At 44.1% G+C, this 20,699-nt stretch overlaps 1 protein-coding gene across 1 annotated transcript; it reads left to right on the forward strand.

Moving 5' to 3' along the window:
• The first annotated feature begins 5,211 nt into the window (after positions 1–5,211).
• On the forward strand, positions 5,212–7,723 carry LOC147961762 (uncharacterized). The gene is made up of 3 exons (XM_087533931.1): positions 5,212–5,230; positions 6,714–7,574; positions 7,677–7,723. Exons 1-3 carry the CDS (start codon positions 5,212–5,214, stop codon positions 7,721–7,723), a joined length of 927 nt encoding a protein of 308 aa, XP_087390057.1.
• The last annotated feature ends 12,976 nt before the right edge of the window (positions 7,724–20,699 follow it).

The raw sequence follows: 20,699 nt of genomic DNA on the forward strand, positions 1-20,699 counted from the left end.
TCGGAAATTGTCCGGGGATCTGAAGACCACGTCAAGTGTTACTGAGCCTGTACAGTTGGCTTCTACACCTGGTATAACGCCTTTAAAAGTCGTTTTTGTGGGCTTAATCCTTGAGGGATCTATGCCCATTTTCCGCACTGTATCCTGGTAAAGCAGGTTCAGACTACTGCCGCCGTCCATGAGGACTCTTGTGAGATGAAATCCGTTGATGATTGGGTCGAGAACCAATGCGGCGAAGCCGCCATGACGGATGCTAGTGGGATGGTCCCTTCGATCAAAAGTGATCGGGCAGGAGGACCATGGGTTGAACTTTGGGGCGACTGGCTCCATCGCGTATACGTCTCGTAGCGCACGCTTCCGCTCCCTCTTGGGAATGTGGGTTGCGTATATCATGTTCACCGTCCGCACTTGTGGGGGAAAGCCCTTCTGTCCATTGTTGTTCGGCGGCCTGGGCTCCTCGTCGTCGTCACTGTGCAGCCCCTTGTCTTTGTTTTCGGCTCTTAACTTGCCTGCCTGCTTGAACACCCAACAATCTCTGTTAGTGTGATTGGCTGGCCTTTCGGGGGTGCCATGTATCTGGCACAAGCGGTCGAGTATTCGGTCCAAACTGGACGGGCCCTGAGTATTCTTTTTGAATGGCTTTTTCCGCTGACCGGATTTATAGCCTCTGAATCCAGCATTGACTGTCGTATCTTCATTTCTGTCGCTGCTAACGCGGCGTTTTTGCTTATTCCGACGTGTCCTGCCACTTTTGTCCTTGGTATCCGAATTACCAGGGTTCTTTGATAAGTTGTTACTGCGAGCTAGCCAGCTGTCTTCTCCCGCGCAAAAGCGGGTCATGAGTGTCGTGAGGGCTGCCATAGATTTCGGCTTTTCCTGTCCCAGGTGCCGAGCAAGCCACTCGTCGCGGATGTTATGCTTGAAGGCTGCTAGGGCCTCTGCGTCCGGACAGTCGACTATCTGGTTTTTCTTTGTTAGGAACCGTGTCCAGAATTGCCTGGCCGATTCCTCTGGCTGCTGAATTATGTGGCTTAAGTCGTCGGCATCCGGTGGTCGCACGTAAGTGCCCTGGAAGTTGTCGAGGAATGCGGTTTCCAGGTCCTCCCAAGAACCGATTGAGTCTGCTGGCAAGCTGTTAAGCCAATGCCGGGCCGGTCCTTTAAGTTTGAGCGGGAGGTATTTGATGGCGTGTAGATCATCGCCGCGTGCCATGTGGATGTGAAGGAGATAATCCTCGATCCATACCGCCGGATCTGTCGTGCCATCGTATGATTCGATGTTTACGGGTTTGAAACCCTCTGGGATTTTATGATCCATTACTTCATCCGTGAAGCATAGCGGATGTGCGGCGCCTCTGTACTGGGCTATATCACGACGCAGCTCGGAAGAGCTATGTCTGTTGTGTTCGGCCCGGCCGGATTTGTTGTATCCGGAGTGAAGATCATCGTCACGTGTCGTAGGGCGCCTGCGCGATCCGTAGATCGATCTTGTTTGTCTTGCCTTATCTTCCAGTACGTCTCGCAGGTCTGGCGCATTTTCCCATGCCTTAGTTGAGCGGCGCCGGGGCATGGCTTGGGTGGAGGGCCGAGAGGCCTCTCTGTCGCGGCCGCGAGGTGGCCGGTCTGCCATGTCGTGCGCTAGTGATGTAGGTGCTTCCTCCTCTGATCGGGGTAGCGGCCTGCGCTTTGGGTAACTCTTGGAGGGGCGTTCGAGTTCATACTCTTCGGCCGCAAGGACTTCAGTCCATCTGTCAGCTAGCAAATCTTGGTCAGCTTTAAGCTGTTGCTGCTTTTTCTTGAGGCTGCTTGCCGTGGCTAAAAGCCTGCGTTCGAAACACTCTTGTTCGGTGGGGTCTGATGGTACGACGAATTCGTCGTCATCAAGGCTTGCCTCGTCTTCGGAGGGAGGCATATAGTTATCATCCTCGACCTCTCGGTCTGCTGCTCTCTCATGAGGGCTGGCTTCTCCATCTTCCTGTGCCGAATCTTGCTGGGGTGGGTGTTCTTCGGCGCTATCCGGGGTAGTATTATCTCCCGTGCCGGAATCACCGTTTTTTCTTTGGCGGTATTTAGAGCGGTGCCGCTGACGCCGGCGCTTTGGCTGTTTCTTGTAGGTGTCATCCCCCGCTGTTCCATCGCCATCTCCATCTCCATCTTTTGGAGTATCCACCATATATATGTCATATGACGAGGTGGCCTTCCAGCGCCCTACAGGTGCTGGTTCCTGTTCGTCTCCTACATCGTCGTCCATACCGTCGATGTCTTCGGAGCCGAAGTCAAGCATGTTGGTTAAATCGTCGACAGTGGCTACAAAGTGGGTGGTGGGTGGGCTTTGAACTTCTTCATCGTCCGTATCCCATCCTCGCTGACCGTAATCCGGCCAGGGCTCTCCTGATAAAGAGAGAGACTTGAGAGAATTCAGGATGTCGCCAAAAGGCGAGTGCTGAAAGATGTCCGCGGCGGTGAACTCCATTATCGGCGCCCAATCGGATTCGATTGGCAGGGGCGCGGGGGGTTAGGAGTCCGGGAGGAGTCCGGATCCTCGGAGTCACGGGTCATGCAGAGTGCGGGGCTGGCGCTCGGCTCGATCGCCTTTGAGATCGCAGCCCCCAAGGTGACGTCCAACCGCTCATCCTCGATTGGCGCAATAGGCTCCGAGTTAGGGGTCGGAACCGGTGCGTGTGCGGCCTCCAGGACACTGTCCGGAGGCAGAGCTAGATCATGCCCCTCGAGATAGTGCGGCGCGCTTGGCCGTGGCTCAAACCCGTCGAAGATCAAGTCTCCGCGGATGTCAGCCGTGTAGTTTAAGCTTCCAAACCTGACTTGATGGCCAGGGGCGTAGCTTTCGATCTGCTCCAGGTGGCCAAGCGAATTGGCCCGCAGTGCGAAGTCGCCGAAGACGAAGATCTGTCCGGGGAGAAAAGTCTCACCCTGGACCTCATCGTTGTTGATGATCAAGGGAGCCATCGGGCCTAAAGGCGACGACACAGAGGAACTCTCAATGAAAGCACCAATGTCGGTGTCAAAACCGGCGGATCTCGGGTAGGGGGTCCCGAACTGTGCGTCAAGGCCGGATGGTAACAGGAGACAAGGGACACGATGTTTTTACCCAGGTTTGGGCCCTCTCGATGGAGGTAATACCCTACTCCTGCTTGATTAATATTGATGATATGGGTAGTACAAGAGTAGATCTACCACGAGATCAAGGAGGCTAAACCCTAGAAGCTAGCCTATGGTATGATTGTTGTATATGGAGTTGATGTCCTACGGACTACAACCCTCCGGTTTATATAGACACCGGATAGGGTTAGGGTTACACAGAGTCGGTTACAATGGTAGGAGATCTTGAATATCCGCATCGCCAAGTTTGCCTTCCACGCCAAGGAAAGTCCCATCTGGACACGGGACGAAGTCTTCAATTTTGTATCTTCATAGTCCTGGAGTCCGGCTGAAGGTATAGTCCGGCTACCCGAACACCCCCTAATCCAGGACTCCCTCATCCGCCATGACTTTGCAGTATTGTAAAAACATAGGAATGTGAAGATATATGTTTATAATATCATGTTCATTTGATTGCTATAAGATCTGAGTTTCTTTGATATCATCATAGAAAAAAATACATGATTTTTCAAGAGGTTGAAATGGATGCTAGATTTAGCATCAAATGTAGCATAAACCCATGAATCAAACAACCACCCACAATTTGGCTATGTAGAAATGATCTGATTCTTAATGACAAAAACTATTCTCCTTTGCAAGTTATTTTCTGTTGTATGCACTCGCTTCATATGTGGTCTATGCTTCACCGTACGGAGTACAAACAGCTGTTCAAAGCGGTGCGTAAGCGATTGGAGCTGGTGGCCATGGAGGTTTTTTTTCCCAACATGGGTGACATCATAACCTCTGTATTGGTCCATCACCTCTTTTGACATAGGCATAGTGTTGATCCTATTTGACTCTACTGCTGCCGATATGTTATTTTTTTATCCTTTTATCTTTTCAGACTATTTCTGTTTGATTGTGTGCATCCTGACTATGAAGAGGTTGAGTATTGCTCATCATAAATTATATCCACTCCATTCTACATTCCGAGTTAATGAAGGTTCAAGCGCCCTGTATCGAGAAACATGAATTAAACAACCAATATAGAAAACATTCCAGGATTCTAATCATTAAAAAATCTTTCCTTTGAATCGAAGGAGCTCCTGTAGGCAACTTGTGGTTGCTGGTTTGGTTCAATTAAAAAAAAAGTAGTGGTTCGTTCGGGCTGGGGAAAATATCCAGTGATACCGTGCAAGGGTGATATGCTGATACAAGACCATGTGGTGCGTTAGATGTGAGAAGAAGGGACAAGATCAAGTTGCTAGCATATTTACATGCCCCCCCTTGGAACATTTGCATCTTACCCCAAGAAAGCAGCATGTTTTTGCAAAAATTGCCCAAGTCCACATGGCAGAGAACAGATCGACATGTGCCGGGAACAGAATCAAACATATTGGCATGTGAAAGCAATGTATTCTCAGTGTAGGATACGTGATGACAGAAATAAAACCAAAGCTGATAATGCATGTAGAATAGCGGTGGAATAGGCCCGATTACACGAAGATATTTCGTTTAGTTTCGGGACAACGGGCAGCACCCTTTCATTCATTCATAATCTCATCATTACAAACAATGTCAATAACATCAGGTACACTATTTTACAAGCAGGACCTAGCATCATGCTCACCAGATTTTGCCAAAACATGGGCTGCCTCATTAGTACAGCGATTTACATGCTTGATGCTCTAATAGTAATATCTCGGAGTTTACGAATAAATTTCTGTTCACTCCATTTTTTATGCCTTGCCTTGTTAGAATTATTAGGTGATCAAATGGTTAAAATGTTAATTACATTAAGTCAAGGTTGACCCATTAATTAATTTCGGGATTAATGCAAATTAAAAGGCAATCAATCAATTATGCCCGTGATTGGGGGGCTCAATTACTCTAATTATGGTTTGGTCCCACGGTCAAAGGCGACACATTATAAATAAGGGGGCAGGCTCACATACGATCAGCCCATAGCATTAGTCACCTGCCTTACAAAATTACTCGGAAACCAATCTAGAGGTGTTGCTAATTGACGTGAAGATCCAGCCATCATCCGGCGAGGAGCCGGAGGCCAGAACTACTACACAGCTACGCGTGTTTGTTCGTCGACAACGACTTGATGGCGTCTCCAAACACATGTTTAATCTACGCTCTTAATTCAGCATTAGATCGAACTTTGTATTCACGTGATTAAAGAAGATTCAATTTTCATTCCTCAGTTCTGATTAAATCAACCAATTAACAGTACTTAGAATAATCTAACATTTGGTACCAGTAGCCATGTTGGATCTAATTTCGTGAATCAGTTCTTGAGTTAACATGTAGATTAATCTGGTAGAACTTGCATATAAAATCACATCATTAGGCGTAGTACACATGCATCAGGGCCAGCGCCGTTCGCTTTAGTCTGCATCATGTCGCCGGAAATCATACCTTGTGCTCGCATCAGCCGCCGGCATCCCGCTTATCGGTTCCAAGCGCCGTCGTCTTCGCTTATGCATGAACACTTTTCGTATCACGGGTCTAACCACGCGAAGGGCATTAGGCCGTGCTCACACAGCTGCGCGCATCAGGTCGTGCTCGCGCCGCTGTCCTCATCAAGAGCGGCCACGTGCCTCAGGTTGTTCCATATGCCTTCTCACTTCAACGGCTGCTTCGTTCGATCCGATTTTCTCGCTGGTCGTGGCGGAAGAATACGAAGCTGGTTCATTTTCGATCATGTTGTATTAGAAGGACGACTAGCTCATTAGCGCTCGGATGCACGCTGATTACTCCCTCTATAACCGGGCGTTAGATGGGCTGTGTATGTTATTCAGTACGTAGTACACGCATGAAATTGATGACCGTTTAAATTATTTGTTTGACCCAGTGGTATTTCTTTTTCTCACCACTTGGCCGCTAAATCATGCAGTTAGTTCGGCCATAGCGTGAGCACTACTGTTATTTCATAGGTTACACATGGATTAGTTCTGTTTGCCGCCCGATCATCAGTTAACTACACGTGTTTTAGTCACGCATCAGTGTAGGTTTCTTTTGGGCTGCATGAGTCAAGCCGTGATGCACGTCCATATAATTAGGCAATGGTTGTTCCCCGCTTATTTAATTCCGCTGATTAAATTGCACTCTTGATTATTATTTTACTACGTGCATCAATGGTCATTTATGAGCATTAAGTGTTGAATTAGAATGGAACCAACGAGAAGTTTTGGTTTAACACAGCTATATATTGTCAGGATAATTGTGATGATTAAGTTAATATTGCATGGTTACATCCTGACCAATGTTGTATGTGATCGTGAATTCGTGATTATATCCCGACCTTTATCTAAGCGGCTACTATATATCTTGGGATAATTGCAACAATTAATTTTTATGATTCATGATTATATTTTGACCAAAGTTGAGTATGATCATGATTATTAGAATTAATTTTCCAATAAAGATATTTCATTTTGTTCCATGGCGTTACTGCCCAACGGTGTTGCGAATTAGGATTTTATTAAATTTGCCATGTTATTAATCAGACCAACGCAGGATTAATATCATGCATTAAGTTTTTCTTAATATGGATATTTTGATAATTCATAATTTTTATATCCATGTTATTTATGTTTTATTCAGCTTTGAACCCGTCAATTATTTCTGGGCTCCTAAACTCAAATGAGCCCCTCAATGAGACTAACTTTCCTACATGGAAGGAGCAGATTTCCATTAACCTTGGGGTCATGGATCTTGACTACGCACTTAGGGAGAAGGCTCCAGTTCCCTTGTCCTTCTCCTCTGATGATGAAAACCATGCTGAGAAAACTAAGGTTTATGAGGCTAACAAGGAGAAGTGGGAGCGCTCCAATCGATTGTCCCTCATGATCATGAAAAGCTCAATTACTCTTGGGATTAGGGGAGCAATCCCCGATTCCGAATGTGCTAAGACTTATCTGGCATCGGTGGAGCAACAATTTAAAGGCTCCACAAAACTTTATGCCAGCACACTGATCATGCAAATGCTCACCAGTAAGTATGATGGTAAAAGTGGCGTGAGAGAACATATCATGACTATGAATGATATGGCCGCAAAATTAAAGGGCATGGACATGGAGATTTCAGAGGGCTTCCTGGTTCACTTCATTATGACTTCTCTCCCTATGGAGTATGGTCCCTTCAAGATTAATTATAATACTCAGAAGGAGAAGTGGACCATGAGTGAGCTCACATCTATGTGCGTTCAAGAAGAAGAGCGGCTTAAGGTTGAAAGGATAGATTATGCTCATCTTACTTCCATAAACTTAGGGAAAAGAAAGTCTCAGGATGATGGGAGACCTAAGAAGAAGATGAACATCTCTAATATTGATGCAAGCAAGCTAGGGACCTCTGGCACCAAGGCCATCGCTACAGAGCCTAAGGGTCCTAAGTGTCGTTTCTGCAAGGAAGATGGGCATGTCATGAAAGAATGTGATGGCTTTAAGGCATGGCTTGCTAAGAAGGGTAATGAAACAATTTCCTAAGTTTCATAATAATTTATTTATTTTCCCCTAAATAAAGATGATTTGACACAAGTGCCACATGCACATTTCGAACTCATTTCAGGGATTCCATTCCGCGAGGACACTCAAAAGGATGGACCAAAATCTTAGATTTCCAAGTGGCAAGGAGACTGATGAACAATGATTAGTATTTTTCCTTAAGTATTGGTGATTGTTCATCCCCCGTCTTAATAATACTCTTATGTTCCTAGCATGAGGGACTTTATTCTGTTTCTCTATGAGATGATGGATTATTTGTTATTTTACGAAAAAATATTGTGTTATTAAGAGTTGTCATGATGGTTCTGGTTGTGTTATCTCTTGTGAATCCTTGATGTGTATTATGAGTGTTCATCGAAATGATGGCACTATTATTTAAGCCATATTTCGAAGGGGAGAATTAAACACTCTCATTAAGAGACACCTTCATCTACTTGCCTTATGTGATTTAGGCCACACTATTGGTTATATTAAGTAAAGTAAGTAAATAAACTAATAAATGAGTTCTTTACGGTACTTAGGATTTGGAATTAATACGCCAAAATGTGTTCCATTCCCTATAAGTTATATTACTCTTTTATTACCTTCGCCGCTAATTATTTGCATCGGCCCATGTTCTAGAAAAACAACGTTTCAATATTGTTACCCAATATTCACCACTGTCAAACACTCCTAATATTTATAGAATGTTTACATCAGTGGGAGTTATATACAAAAGGGCAATGGAGAACAAAAGTTGTTCATAGAGGAAATAAGAAGGGTGATTGAATTTTACGCTAAGATGAGTGGGAGCTAGTATATCATGTTATGTACTTTATAGCACGATACATATAAAATTAGTTTACCACAACTAAGCCTACTGTCTAAGTAGATGACTAATATTTTTGTGCGATAAGAAATCCGCACATTAGTACACGAGTAACAACAATTAAGTGAGTATCATGTTGTGAAAGATAATGTTCAAATATTAAATTCAGCATATATGTACTAAGTGCATGATAGCTGATCCCCTAACTAAAGGCTTACCATTAATTTTGCTAGCATAAGTATAACTCAAGGCCTCTAATTGTTGGGATAATTATATAAATGAGATCTCGAATTTTGATCTGGACAATAAGAAAGTTTGTTTCGCTCAATAAGTGCACATGATTATTAATAAAGAAACAAACTACTAGGACCATACGTAGGGAGTATGCCTGCATGCACATACAAACTCCCAACCATGAATAATTATCCGTGTTGAGACGGAGTATTATGCTATAGATAATGGGGTTCCGGTAATAACTAGACGATTACTACGAATACATTATCTTGGTGTGATGCTTCTGTCGAGGTATGGACTAATGATGTTAACCATTCGATCAAGTGGGAGAATGTTAGAATTATTAGGTGATTAAATGGTTAAAATGTTAATTACATTAAGTCAAGGTTGACCCATTAATTAATTTTGGGATTAATGCAAATTAAAAGGTAATTAATCAATTATGCTTGTGATTGGGGGGCTCAATTACTCTAATTATGGTTTGGTCCCACGGTCAAAGACGACACATTATAAATAAGGGGACAGGCTCACATACGATCAGCCTATAGCATTAGTCACCTGCCTTACAAAATTACTGGGAAACCAATCTAGAGGTGTTGCTAATTGACGTGAAGATCCAGCCATCATCCGGCGAGGAGCCGGAGGCCAGAACTACTACACAGCTACGCGTGTTTGTTCGTCGACAACGACTTGATGGCGTCTCCAAGCACATGTTTAATCTACGCTCTTAATTCAACATTAGATCGAACTTTGTATTCACGTGATTAGAGAAGATCCAATTTTCATTCCTCGGTTCTAATTAAATCAGCCAATTAACAGTACTTAGAATAATCTAACATTGCCTATCATGAATTCATTGAACCGAAAAAATGGACTACGACAAGAATAGACAAGAAAAGTTTTTTGTTTAGGCATTTCCGCAAAATAACAGACACACGATCATCATGAACACCATGAGAACCACTTGATCTTCGACTTCTTGAGATGCAGCAGGACTGCGCAACTCAACTTTGGCACAGGCCAAAGGAGCATCTGCTGACTGCGCACGACTAGCCGGCGAGAAAGCTCATGCACAACCTGGTCTTGAAGATGCTATCAGGTCCCATTGGCTTCCCGGACCCCGAGCTCCCCCTCGCCGCCTAGGTCCAGGTTGTTCACCTTCTTTGTAACAGCCTGCTCATGTCTGTGCTGGCTGCTAGGAAATTAATCGAGGAAGCGACAGTGGTAGTTAGATCGGCAGTTGTTGGTGCTGCATAATGAAAGAAAAAGAAGATCCACCACGAGGAAAATGAGTGAAAAATATCCGGCTGTTGCAAGTAAGTGCAGATAGCAAAAAAAAAATTGTACTCCCTCTGTAAAGAAATATAAAAGCGTTTAGATCACTAAAGTAGATACAAAAGGTTGTTGTTCACAATATGACATCCTTTTAGAAAAAGATTTGCAGTTCTAATTGAACAACATGATATTTATGATTGCAGAATATTAATCTGAAAAACCTGGTGCATACCTTTTTCAATTTTGCTTTCTGCCTGAGCAAAACTCCTTTGTGCACTTGTACATAGTTCCTTCCTGAAGTTTTTTTCCAAATACATTCGTCACATGATGGGAGCCACTAGTTCTGATTTCGGTGCATACCCGTCAATCATAATTTTGCATCTAATTTTTTTGCCCTACAAGAGTCACCATTAGCATGTGCACTGGACACCAACAAACCACGGAGCTAACAACAGATACTCACTATGGCCAGATGTAGATTCATAGTTGACAGATGACTCAAATCACCGTCCTTACTCACAACGTCAATAGGTTGCAAAGAGACTTAAACAACATGTATGTCAAAATAGAACAGAGAAATCCTAATCCAGGTTGAAATCAACCCTCGGCAATTACCTTCTAAAAAATTTAATAGTTTGAAACATTTGTATCTTGCAGCCTTTAGGTTGTCAAAAAAAATTCTCGTAACGAATACACCTAAAAGGGGCAATGCACATATAGGAGAAATCTTAACAAAATCTGTCTAAAAAACAGTAGAAGGTAGCAAATGGTGTGGGATGGCAAATTGTCAAAATCCATTCATATCATTTAGAGATTGATGGACCAGAAGCATTTCAACAAGAGTAAAATGCATCATAAGTCCTAAAACTATCGTAGGTGTGTCAGTTTAGTCCTATAACTTTGAAACTGCACTTTTGGGTCCTAAAACTATCAGAGGTGTGTCAGTTTAGTCCTATAACTTCGAAACTGCACTTTTGGGTCCTAAAACTATCAAAGGTGTGTCAGTTTAGTCCTATAACTTTGAAACAGTAGTTGTGGGTCCCAAAACTATGTAAGTTTCTTCCTCTTAGGTCCTAAGCTTGCATGGTTAGCATTGACCCACCAACGAGTCACTTGGAAATGCTTGGATTGTAGCCACGTTGACCTGACCCAATGGGCCCACCAGGTAAATATGCAAAAAAAAACTAGAGCGTTGTCTCGCCTCATTCTCACGCGCTCGTCTTCTCCCACGCACAGAATGCTCAGAGGCGACGGTACAGAGGCCATCAGTGAAATGATGGTTTGAGCTCCAGCGAGGAGAGTAGACCGGTCATCTCAGCCTCCCCCAATAGCAGCAGAATGACATGTCGCACAACGTCCAATTGCTACCCACCTATGGCTACTGCTAGGGTTGTGTCACTCTCGATGACCTCTGCGCCAGCTTTGCAGTTTCCGCGCACTCCTCTATGTCGCCCGACAGCTCACCACCTATGACCATGCTGTTGGGGAACGTAGCAGAAATTCAAAATTTTCCTACGTGTCACCAAGATCTATCTATGGAGAGACCAGCAACGAGGGGAAGGAGAGTGCATCTACATACCCTTGTAGATCGCTACGCGGAAGCGTTCAAGAGAACGGGGTTGATGGAGTCGTAGTCGTCGTGATCCAAATCACCGGAGATCCTAGTGCCGAACGGACGGCACCTCCGTGTTCAACACACGTACAACCCGGTGACGTCTCCCATGCCTTGATCCAGCAAGGAGAGAGGGAGAGGTTGAGGAAGACTCCATCCAGCAGCAGCACGACGGCGTGGTGGTGGTGGAGGAGCGTGGTACTCCAGCAGGGCTTCGCCAAGCACCGCGAGATATGAGGAGAAAGAGAGGTAGGGCTGCGCCAGGGAGAGGTCAAGAACTCATGTGTGTTGGGCAGCCCAAACCTCAAGTATATATAGGGGGAGGGGAGGGGCTGCACCCCCACCTAGGGTTCCCTCCCTAGGGGTGGCGGCAGCCCCCAGATCCCATCTGGGTGGCGGCCACAAGGGGGAGAGGGGGAGGCGCACCTGGGATGGGCCTTAGGGCCCATCTGCCCTAGGGTTTGCCCCCCTTCCCTCTTGGAGGCGCCTTGGGCCCTTGTGGGGGGCGCACCTGTTGGGGAACGTAGTAATTTCAAAAAAATTCCTACGCACACGCAAGATCATGGTGATGCATAGCAACGAGAGGGGAGAGTGTGATCTACGTACCCTTGTAGACCAACAGCGGAAGCATTGTGACAACGCGGTTTGATGTAGTCGTACGTCTTCACGATCCGACCAATCCAAGCACCGTTACTCCGGAACCTCCGAGTTCTTAGCACACGTTCAGATCGATGACGATCACCGGGCTCCGATCCAGCAAAGCGTCGGGGAGGAGTTCCGTCAGCACGACGGCGTGGTGACGATCTTGATGTTCTACCGTCGCAGGGCTTCGTCTAAGCACCGCTACAATATGACCGAGGTGGAATATGGTGGAGGGGGGCACCGCACACGGCTAAGGAACGATCACGAAGATCAACTTGTGTTCATGGGGTGCCCCTTGCCTCAGTATATAAAGGATGGAGGAGGAGGAGGCCAGCCAAGGCACTTGGTGCGGCCAGGATGTGGAAGTCCTAGTAGGAGTCCATCAAGAGGGGAGGAAGGGAGAAGGAAGTGGAGGAGAAGGAAAGGTGGCTGGCCCCCTTTTCCCTAGTCCAATTCGGACTAGAGGGGAGGGGGGGGGGCGCAGCAGCCCCTTGGCCCTTTCTCCTCTTCCCACTAAAGCCCATCAAGGCCCATTGCTTCTCCCGTAACTACCCGGTACTCCGAAAAATACCCGAATCACTCGGAACCTTTCCGATGTCCGAATATAGTCGTCCAATATATCGATCTTTACGTCTCGACCATTTCGAGACTCCTCGTCATGTCCCCGATCTCATCCGGGACTCCGAACTCCTTCGGTACATCAAAACTCATAAACTCATAATATAACTGTCATCGAAACCTTAAGCGTGCGGACCCTACGGTTCGAGAACAATGTAGACATGACCGAGACACGTCTCCGGTCAATAACCAATAGCGGAACCTGGATGCTCATATTGGCTCCTACATATTCTACGAAGATCTTTATCGGTCAGACCGCATAACAACATACGTTGTTCCCTTTGTCATCGGTATGTTACTTGCCCGAGATTCGATCGTCGGTATCTCAATAACTAGTTCAATCTCGTTACCGGCAAGTCTCTTTACTCGTTCCGTAATACATCATCTCACAACTAACTCATTAGTTGCAATGCTTGCAAGGCTTGTGTGATGTGTATTACCGAGAGGGCCCAGAGATACCTCTTCGACAATCGGAGTGACAAATCCTAATCTCGAAATACGCCAACCCAACATGTACCTTTGGAGACACCTGTAGAGCACCTTTATAATCACCCATTTACGTTGTGACGTTTGGTAGCACAAAAAGTGCTCCTCCGGCAAACGGGAGTTGCATAATCTCATAGTCATAGGAACATGTATAAGTCATGAAGAAAGTAATAGCAACATACTAAACGATCGGGTGCTAAGCTAATGGAATGGGTCATGTCAATCAGATCATTCAACTAATGATGTGATCCCGTTAATCAAATAACAACTCTTTGTCCATGGTTTGGAAACATAACCATCTTTGTCTATGTATTCACACATGTATTATGTTTCCGGTTAATACAATTCTAGCATGAATAATAAACATTTATCATGATATAAGGAAATAAATAATAACTTTATTATTGCCTCTAGGGCATATTTCCTTCAGTCTCCCACTTGCACTAGAGTCAATAATCTAGATCACATCGCCATGTGATTTAACATCAATAGTTCACATCTTTATGTGATTGGTTCACATCTCCATGTGACTAACACCCAAAGGGTTTACTAGATTCAATAATCTAGTTCACATCGCTATGTAATTAAGACCCAAAAAGTGATCATGTTTTGCTTGTGAGAGAAGTTTAGTCAACGGGTCTGCCACATTCAGATCCGCATGTATTTTGCAAATTTCTATGTCAACAATGCTCTGCATGGAGCTACTTCTAGCTAATTGCTCCCACTTTCAATATGTATCCAGATTGAGACTTAGAGTCATCTGGATCAGTGTCAAAGCTTGCATCGACGTAACTTTTTACGACGAACCTTTTTGTCACCTCCATAATTGAGAAATATTTCCTTATTCCACTAAGGATAATTTTGACCGCTGTCCAGTGATCTACTCTTAGATCACTATTGTACTCCCTTGCTTAACACAGTGTAGGGTATACAATAGATCTGGTACACAGCATGGCATACTTTATAGAACCTATGGCTGAGGCATAGGGAATGACTTTCATTCTATTTCTATCTTCTGCCGTGGTCGGGATTTGAGTCTTACTCAATTTCACACCTTGCAACACAGGCAAGAACTCTTTCTTTGACTGTTCCATTTTGAACTACTTCAAAATCTTGTCAAGGTATGTACTCATTGAAAAAACTTATCAAGCCTCTTGATCTATCTCTATAGATCTTGATGCTCAATATGTAAGCAGTTTTACTGAGGTCTTTCTTTGAAAAACTCCTTTCAAACACTCCTTTATGCTTTGCAGAATAATTCTACATTATTTCCGATCAACAATATGTCATACACATATACTTATCAGAAATGATGTAGTGCTCCCACTCACTTTCTTGTAAATACAGGCTTCACCGCAAGTCTGTATAAAACTATATGCTTTGATCAACTTATCAAAGCGTATATTCTAACTCCGAGATTCTTGCACCAGTCCATAGATGGATCGCTGGAGCTTGCATATTTAGTTAACACCTTTAGGATCGACAAAACCTTCTAGTTGCATCGTATACAACTCTTCTTTAGTAAATCCATTAAGAATTGCAGTTTTGTTTATCCATTTGCCAGATTTCATAAAATGCGGCAATTGCTAACATGATTCAGACAAACTTAAGCATAGATACGAGTGAGAAAATCTCATCGTAGTCAACACCTTGAACTTGTCGAAAACCTTTTGCGACAATTCTTGCTTTGTAGATAGTAACACTACTATCAACGTCCGTCTTCCTCTTGAAGATCCATTTATTTTCTATGGCTTGCCGATCATCGGGCAAATCCATCAAAGTCCATACTTTGTTCTCATACATGGATCATATCTCAGATTTCATGGCCTCAAACCATTTCGCGGAATCTGGGCTCATCATCGCTTCCTCATAGTTCGCAAGTTCGTCATGGTCTAGTAACATGACTTCCAGAATAGGATTACCGTACCACTCTGGTGTGGATCTCACTCTGGTTTACCTACGAGATTTGGTAGTAACTTGATCTGAAGTTACATGATCATCATCATTAGCTTTCTCACTAATTGGTGTAGTAGTCACAGGAACAGATTTCTGTGATGAACTACTTTCTAATAAGGGAGCAGGTACAGTTACCTCATCAAGTTCTACTTTCCTCCCACTCACTTCTTTCGAGAGAAACTCCTTCTCTGGAAAGGATCCATTCTAAGCAACGAATATCTTGCCTTCGGATCTATGATAGAAGGTGTACCCAACATTTTCTTTTGGGTATCCTATGAAGACGCACTTCTCCGATTTGAGTTTGAGCTTATCAGGATGAAACTTTTTCATATAAGCATCGCAACCCCAAACTTTAAGAAACGACAACTTTGGTTTCTTGCCAAACCATAGTTCATACGGTGTCGTCTCAACAGATTTAGATGGTGACCTTTTAACGTGAATGCAGCCGTCTCTAATGCATAACCCCAAAATGATAGTGGTAGATCGGTAAGAGACATCATAGATCGCACCATATCTAATAAAGTACGGTTATGACGTTCGGACACACCATTACATTGTGGTGTTCCAGGTGGCGTGAGTAGTGAAACTATTTCACATTGTTTTAAACTGAAGGCCAAACTCGTAACTCAAATACTCTTCTCTACGATCAGATCGTAGAAACTTTATTTTCTTGTTACGATGATTTTTCACTTCACTCTGAAATTCTTTGAACTTTTCAAATGTTCCAGACTTATGTTTCATCAAGTAGATATACTCATATCTGCTCAAATCATCTGTGAAGATCAGAAAATAATGATACTTGTCGCGAGCCTCAATATTTATCGGACCACATACATCAGTATGTATGATTTCCAACAAATCTGTTGCTCGCTCCATTGTTCCGAAGAACAGAGTCTTAGTCATCTTGCCCATGAGGCATGGTTCGCAAGCATCAACTGATTCATAATCAAGTGATTCCAAAAGCCCATCAGCATGGAGTTTCTTCATGCGCTTTACACCAATATGACCTAAACGATAGTGCCACAAATAAGTTGCACTATCATTATTAACTTTGCATCTTTTGGTTTCAATATTATGATTATGTGTATCACTACGATCGAGATCCAACGAACTATTTCCATTGGGTGTGTAACCATATAAGGTTTTATTCATGTAAACAGAACAACAATTTATTCTCTTACTTAAATGAATAACCGTATTACAATAAACATGATCAAATCATATTCATGCTTAACGCAAACACCAAATAACACTTATTCAGGTTCAACACTAATCCCGAAAGTATAGGGAGTGTGCGATGATGATCATATCAATCTTGGAACCACTTCCAACACACATCGTCACTTCACCCTTAACTAGTCTCTGTTTATTCTGTAACTCCCGTTTCGAGTTACTAATCTTAGCAACTGAACTAGTATCAAATACTGAGGGGTTGCTATAAACACTAGTAAAGTACACATCAATAACATGTATATCAAATATACTTATGTTCACTTTGCCATCCTTCTTATCTACCAATCATTTGGGGTAGTTCCGCTTCCAGTGACCAGTCCCTTTGCAGTAGAAACACTTAGTCTCAGGCTTAGGACCAGACTTGGGCTTCTTCACTTGAGCAGCAACTTGCTTGCTGTTCTTCTTGAAGTTCCCCTTCTTCCCTCTGCCCTTTTCTTGAAACTAGTGGTCTTGTCTACCATCAACACTTGATGTTTTTCTCGATTTCTACCTTCGTCAATTTCCGCATTACGAAGAGCTTGGGAATCGTTTCCGTTATCCCTTGCATATCATAGTTCATCACGAAGTTCTACTAACTTGGTGATGGTGACTAGAGAATTCTGTCAATCACTATCTTATCTGGAAGATTAACTCCCACTTGATTCAAGCGATTGTAGTACTCAGACAATCTGAACATATGCTCACTAGTTGAGCGATTCTCCTCCATCTTTTAGCTATAGAACTTGTTGGAGACTTCATATCTCCCAACTCGGGTATTTGCTTGAAATATTAACTTCAACTCCTGGAACATCTCATATGCTCCATGACGTTCAAAACGTCTTTGAAGTCCCGATTCTAAGCCATTAAGCATGGTGCACTAAACTATCAAGTAGTCATCATATTGAGCTAGCCAAACGTTCATAACGTCTGCATCTGCTCCTGCAATAGGTCCGTCACCTAGCGGTGCATCAAGGACATAATTCTTCTGTGCAGCAATGAGGATAAACCTCATATCACGGATCCAATCTACATCATTGCTACTAACATCTTTCAACACAATTTTCTCTAGGAACATATCACAATAAACACAGGGAAACAACAACGCGAGCTATTGATCTACAACATAATTTGCAAAATACTACTAGGACTAAGTTCATGATAAATTTAAGTTCAATTTAATCATATTACTTAAGAACTCCCACTTAGATAGACATCCCTCTAATCCTCTAAGTGATTATGTGATCCAAATCAACTAAACCATGTCCGATCATCACGTGAGATGGAGTAGTTTCATTGGTGAACATCACTATGTTGATCATATCTACTATATGATTCACGCTCGACCTTTCGGGCTCCGTGTTCCGAGACCATATCTGTATATGCTTGGCTCGTCAAGTATAACCTGAGTATTCCGCGTGTGCAACTGTTTTGCACCTGTTGTATTTGAACGTAGAGCCTATCACACCCAATCATCACGTGGTGTCTCAGCACGAAGAACTTTCGCAACGGTGCATACTCAGGGAGAACCCTTCTTGATAATTAGTGAGAGATCATCTTAAAATGCTACCGTCAAACTAAGCAAAATAAGATGTATAAAAGATAAACATCATATGCAATCAAAATATGTGACATGATATGGCCATCATCATCTTGCCCCTTTGATTTCCATCTCCAAAGTACTGTTATGATCTCTATCGTCACCGGCATGACACCATGATCTCCATCATCTTGATGTATATCAATGTGTCGTCACGTGGTCGTCTCGCCAACAATTGCTCTTGTAACTATTGCTATCGCATAGCAATAAAGTAAAGCAGTTATTGGGCGCTTGCATCTTATGCAATAGAGAGACAACCATAAGGATTTTGCCAGTTGCCGATAACTTCAACAAAACATGATCATCTCATACAACAACTTATATCTCATCACGTCTTGACCATATCACATCACAACATGCCCTGCAAAAACAAGTTAGACGTCCTCTACTTTGTTGTTGCAAGTTTTACGTGGCTGCTACGGGCTTAGCAAGAACCGTTCTTACCTACGCATCAAAAACCACAATGATAGTTTGTCAAGTTGGTGCTGTTTTAACCTTCGCAAGGACCGGGCGTAGCCACACTCGGTTCAACTAAAGTTGGAGAAACTGTCACCCGCAAGCCACCTATGTGCAAAGCACGTCGGGAGAACCGGTCTCGCGTAAGCGTACGCGTAATGTCGGTCCGGGCCGCTTCATCCAACAATACCGCCGAACCAAAGTATGACATGCTGGTAAGCAGTATGACTTATATCACCCACAACTCACTTGTGTTCTACTCGTGCATATAACATCAACACATAAAACCTAGGCTCGGATGCCACTGTTGGGGAACGTAGTAATTTCAAAAAATTTCCTACGCACACGCAAGATCATGGTGATGCATAGCAACGAGAGGGGAGAGTGTGATCTACGTACCCTTGTAGACCAACAGCGGAAGCGTTGTGACAACGCGGTTTGATGTAGTCGTACGTCTTCACGATCCGACCGATCCAAACACCGTTACTCCGGCACCTCCGAGTTCTTGGCACACGTTCAGCTCGATGACGATCCCCGGGCTCCGATCTAGCAAAGTGTCGGGGAGGAGTTCCGTCAGCACGACGGCGTGGTGACGATCTTGATGTTCTACCGTTGCAGGGCTTCGCCTAAGCACCGCTACAATATGACCGAGGTGGAATATGGTGGAGGGGGGCACCGCACACGGCTAAGGAACGATCACGAAGATCAACTTGTGTTCATGGGGTGCCCCTTGCCTCAGTATATAAAGGATGGAGGAGGAGGAGGCCGGCCAAGGCACTTGGTGCGGCCAGGATGTGGAGTCCTACTAGGACTCCAAGTCCTAGTAGGAGTCCATCAAGAGGGGAGGAAGGGAGAAGGAAGTGGAGGAGAAGGAAAGGTGGCCGGCCCCCTTTTCCCTAGTCCAATTCGGACTAGAGGGGAGGGGGGGGGCGTAGCAGCCCCTTGGCCCTTTCTCCTCTTCCCACTAAAGCCCATCAAGGCCCATTGCTTCTCCCGTAACTACCCGGTACTCCGAAAAATACCCGAATCACTCGGAACCTTTCCGATGTCTGAATATAGTCGTCCAATATATCGATCTTTACGTCTCGACCATTTCGAGACTCCTCGTCATGTCCCCGATCTCATCTGGGACTCCGAACTCCTTCGGTACATCAAAACTCATAAACTCATAATATAACTGTCATCGAAACCTTAAGCGTGCGGACCCTATGGTTCGAGAACAATGTAGACATGACCGAGACACATCTCCGGTCAATAACCAATAGCGGAACCTGGATGCTCATATTGGCTCCTACATATTCTACGAAGATCTTTATCGGTCAGACCGCATAACAACATACGTTGTTCCCTTTGTCATCGGTATGTTACTTGCCCGAGATTTGATCGTCGGTATCTCAATACCTAGTTCAATCTCGTTACCGGCAAGTCTCTTTACTCGTTCCGTAATACATCATCTCACAACTAACTCATTAGTTGCAATGCTTGCAAGGCTTGTGTGATGTGTATTACCGAGAGGGCCCAGAGATACCTCTTCGACAATCGGAGTGACAAATCCTAATCTCGAAATACGCCAACCCAACATGTACCTTTGGAGACACCTGTAGAGCACCTTTATAATCACCCATTTACGTTGTGACGTTTGGTAGCACAAAAAGTGTTCCTCCGGCAAACAGGAGTTGCATAATCTCATAGTCATAGGAACATGTATAAGTCATGAAGAAAGTAATAGCAACATACTAAACGATCGGGTGCTAAGCTAATGGAATGGGTCATGTCAATCAGATCATTCAACTAATGATGTGATCCCGTTAATCAAATAACAACTCTTTGTCCATGGTTAGGAAACATAACCATCTTTGATTAACGAGCTAGTCAAGTAGAGGCATACTAGTGACATTCTGTTTGTCTATGTATTCACACATGTATTATGTTTCCGGTTAATACAATTCTAGCATGAATAATAAACATTTATCATGATATAAGGAAATAAATAATAACTTTATTATTGCCTCTAGGGCATATTTCCTTCAGCACCAGCCCACCTGGGGCTGGTCCCCTCCCACACTTGGCCCATGTAGCCCTCCGGGGCTTGTGGCCCCACTTGGTGGACCCCGGGGACCCTCCCGGTGGTCCCGGTACGTTACCGATAAACCCCGAAACTTTTCCGGCGACCAAAACAGGACTTCCCATA

This window comes from Triticum urartu, chromosome 7A, assembly GCF_056163025.1.
Source record: "Triticum urartu cultivar PI428250 chromosome 7A, HENAU_Tu73, whole genome shotgun sequence".
Classification (NCBI taxonomy): Eukaryota; Viridiplantae; Streptophyta; class Magnoliopsida; order Poales; family Poaceae; genus Triticum; species Triticum urartu.

Bases quoted from the DNA above. Each gene is read 5' to 3' on its own strand.
- LOC147961762 (XM_087533931.1), top strand. The intron at 7,575-7,676 runs GTAATGAAACAA...AACTCATTTCAG, and splicing joins GGCATGGCTTGCTAAGAAGG to GGATTCCATTCCGCGAGGAC.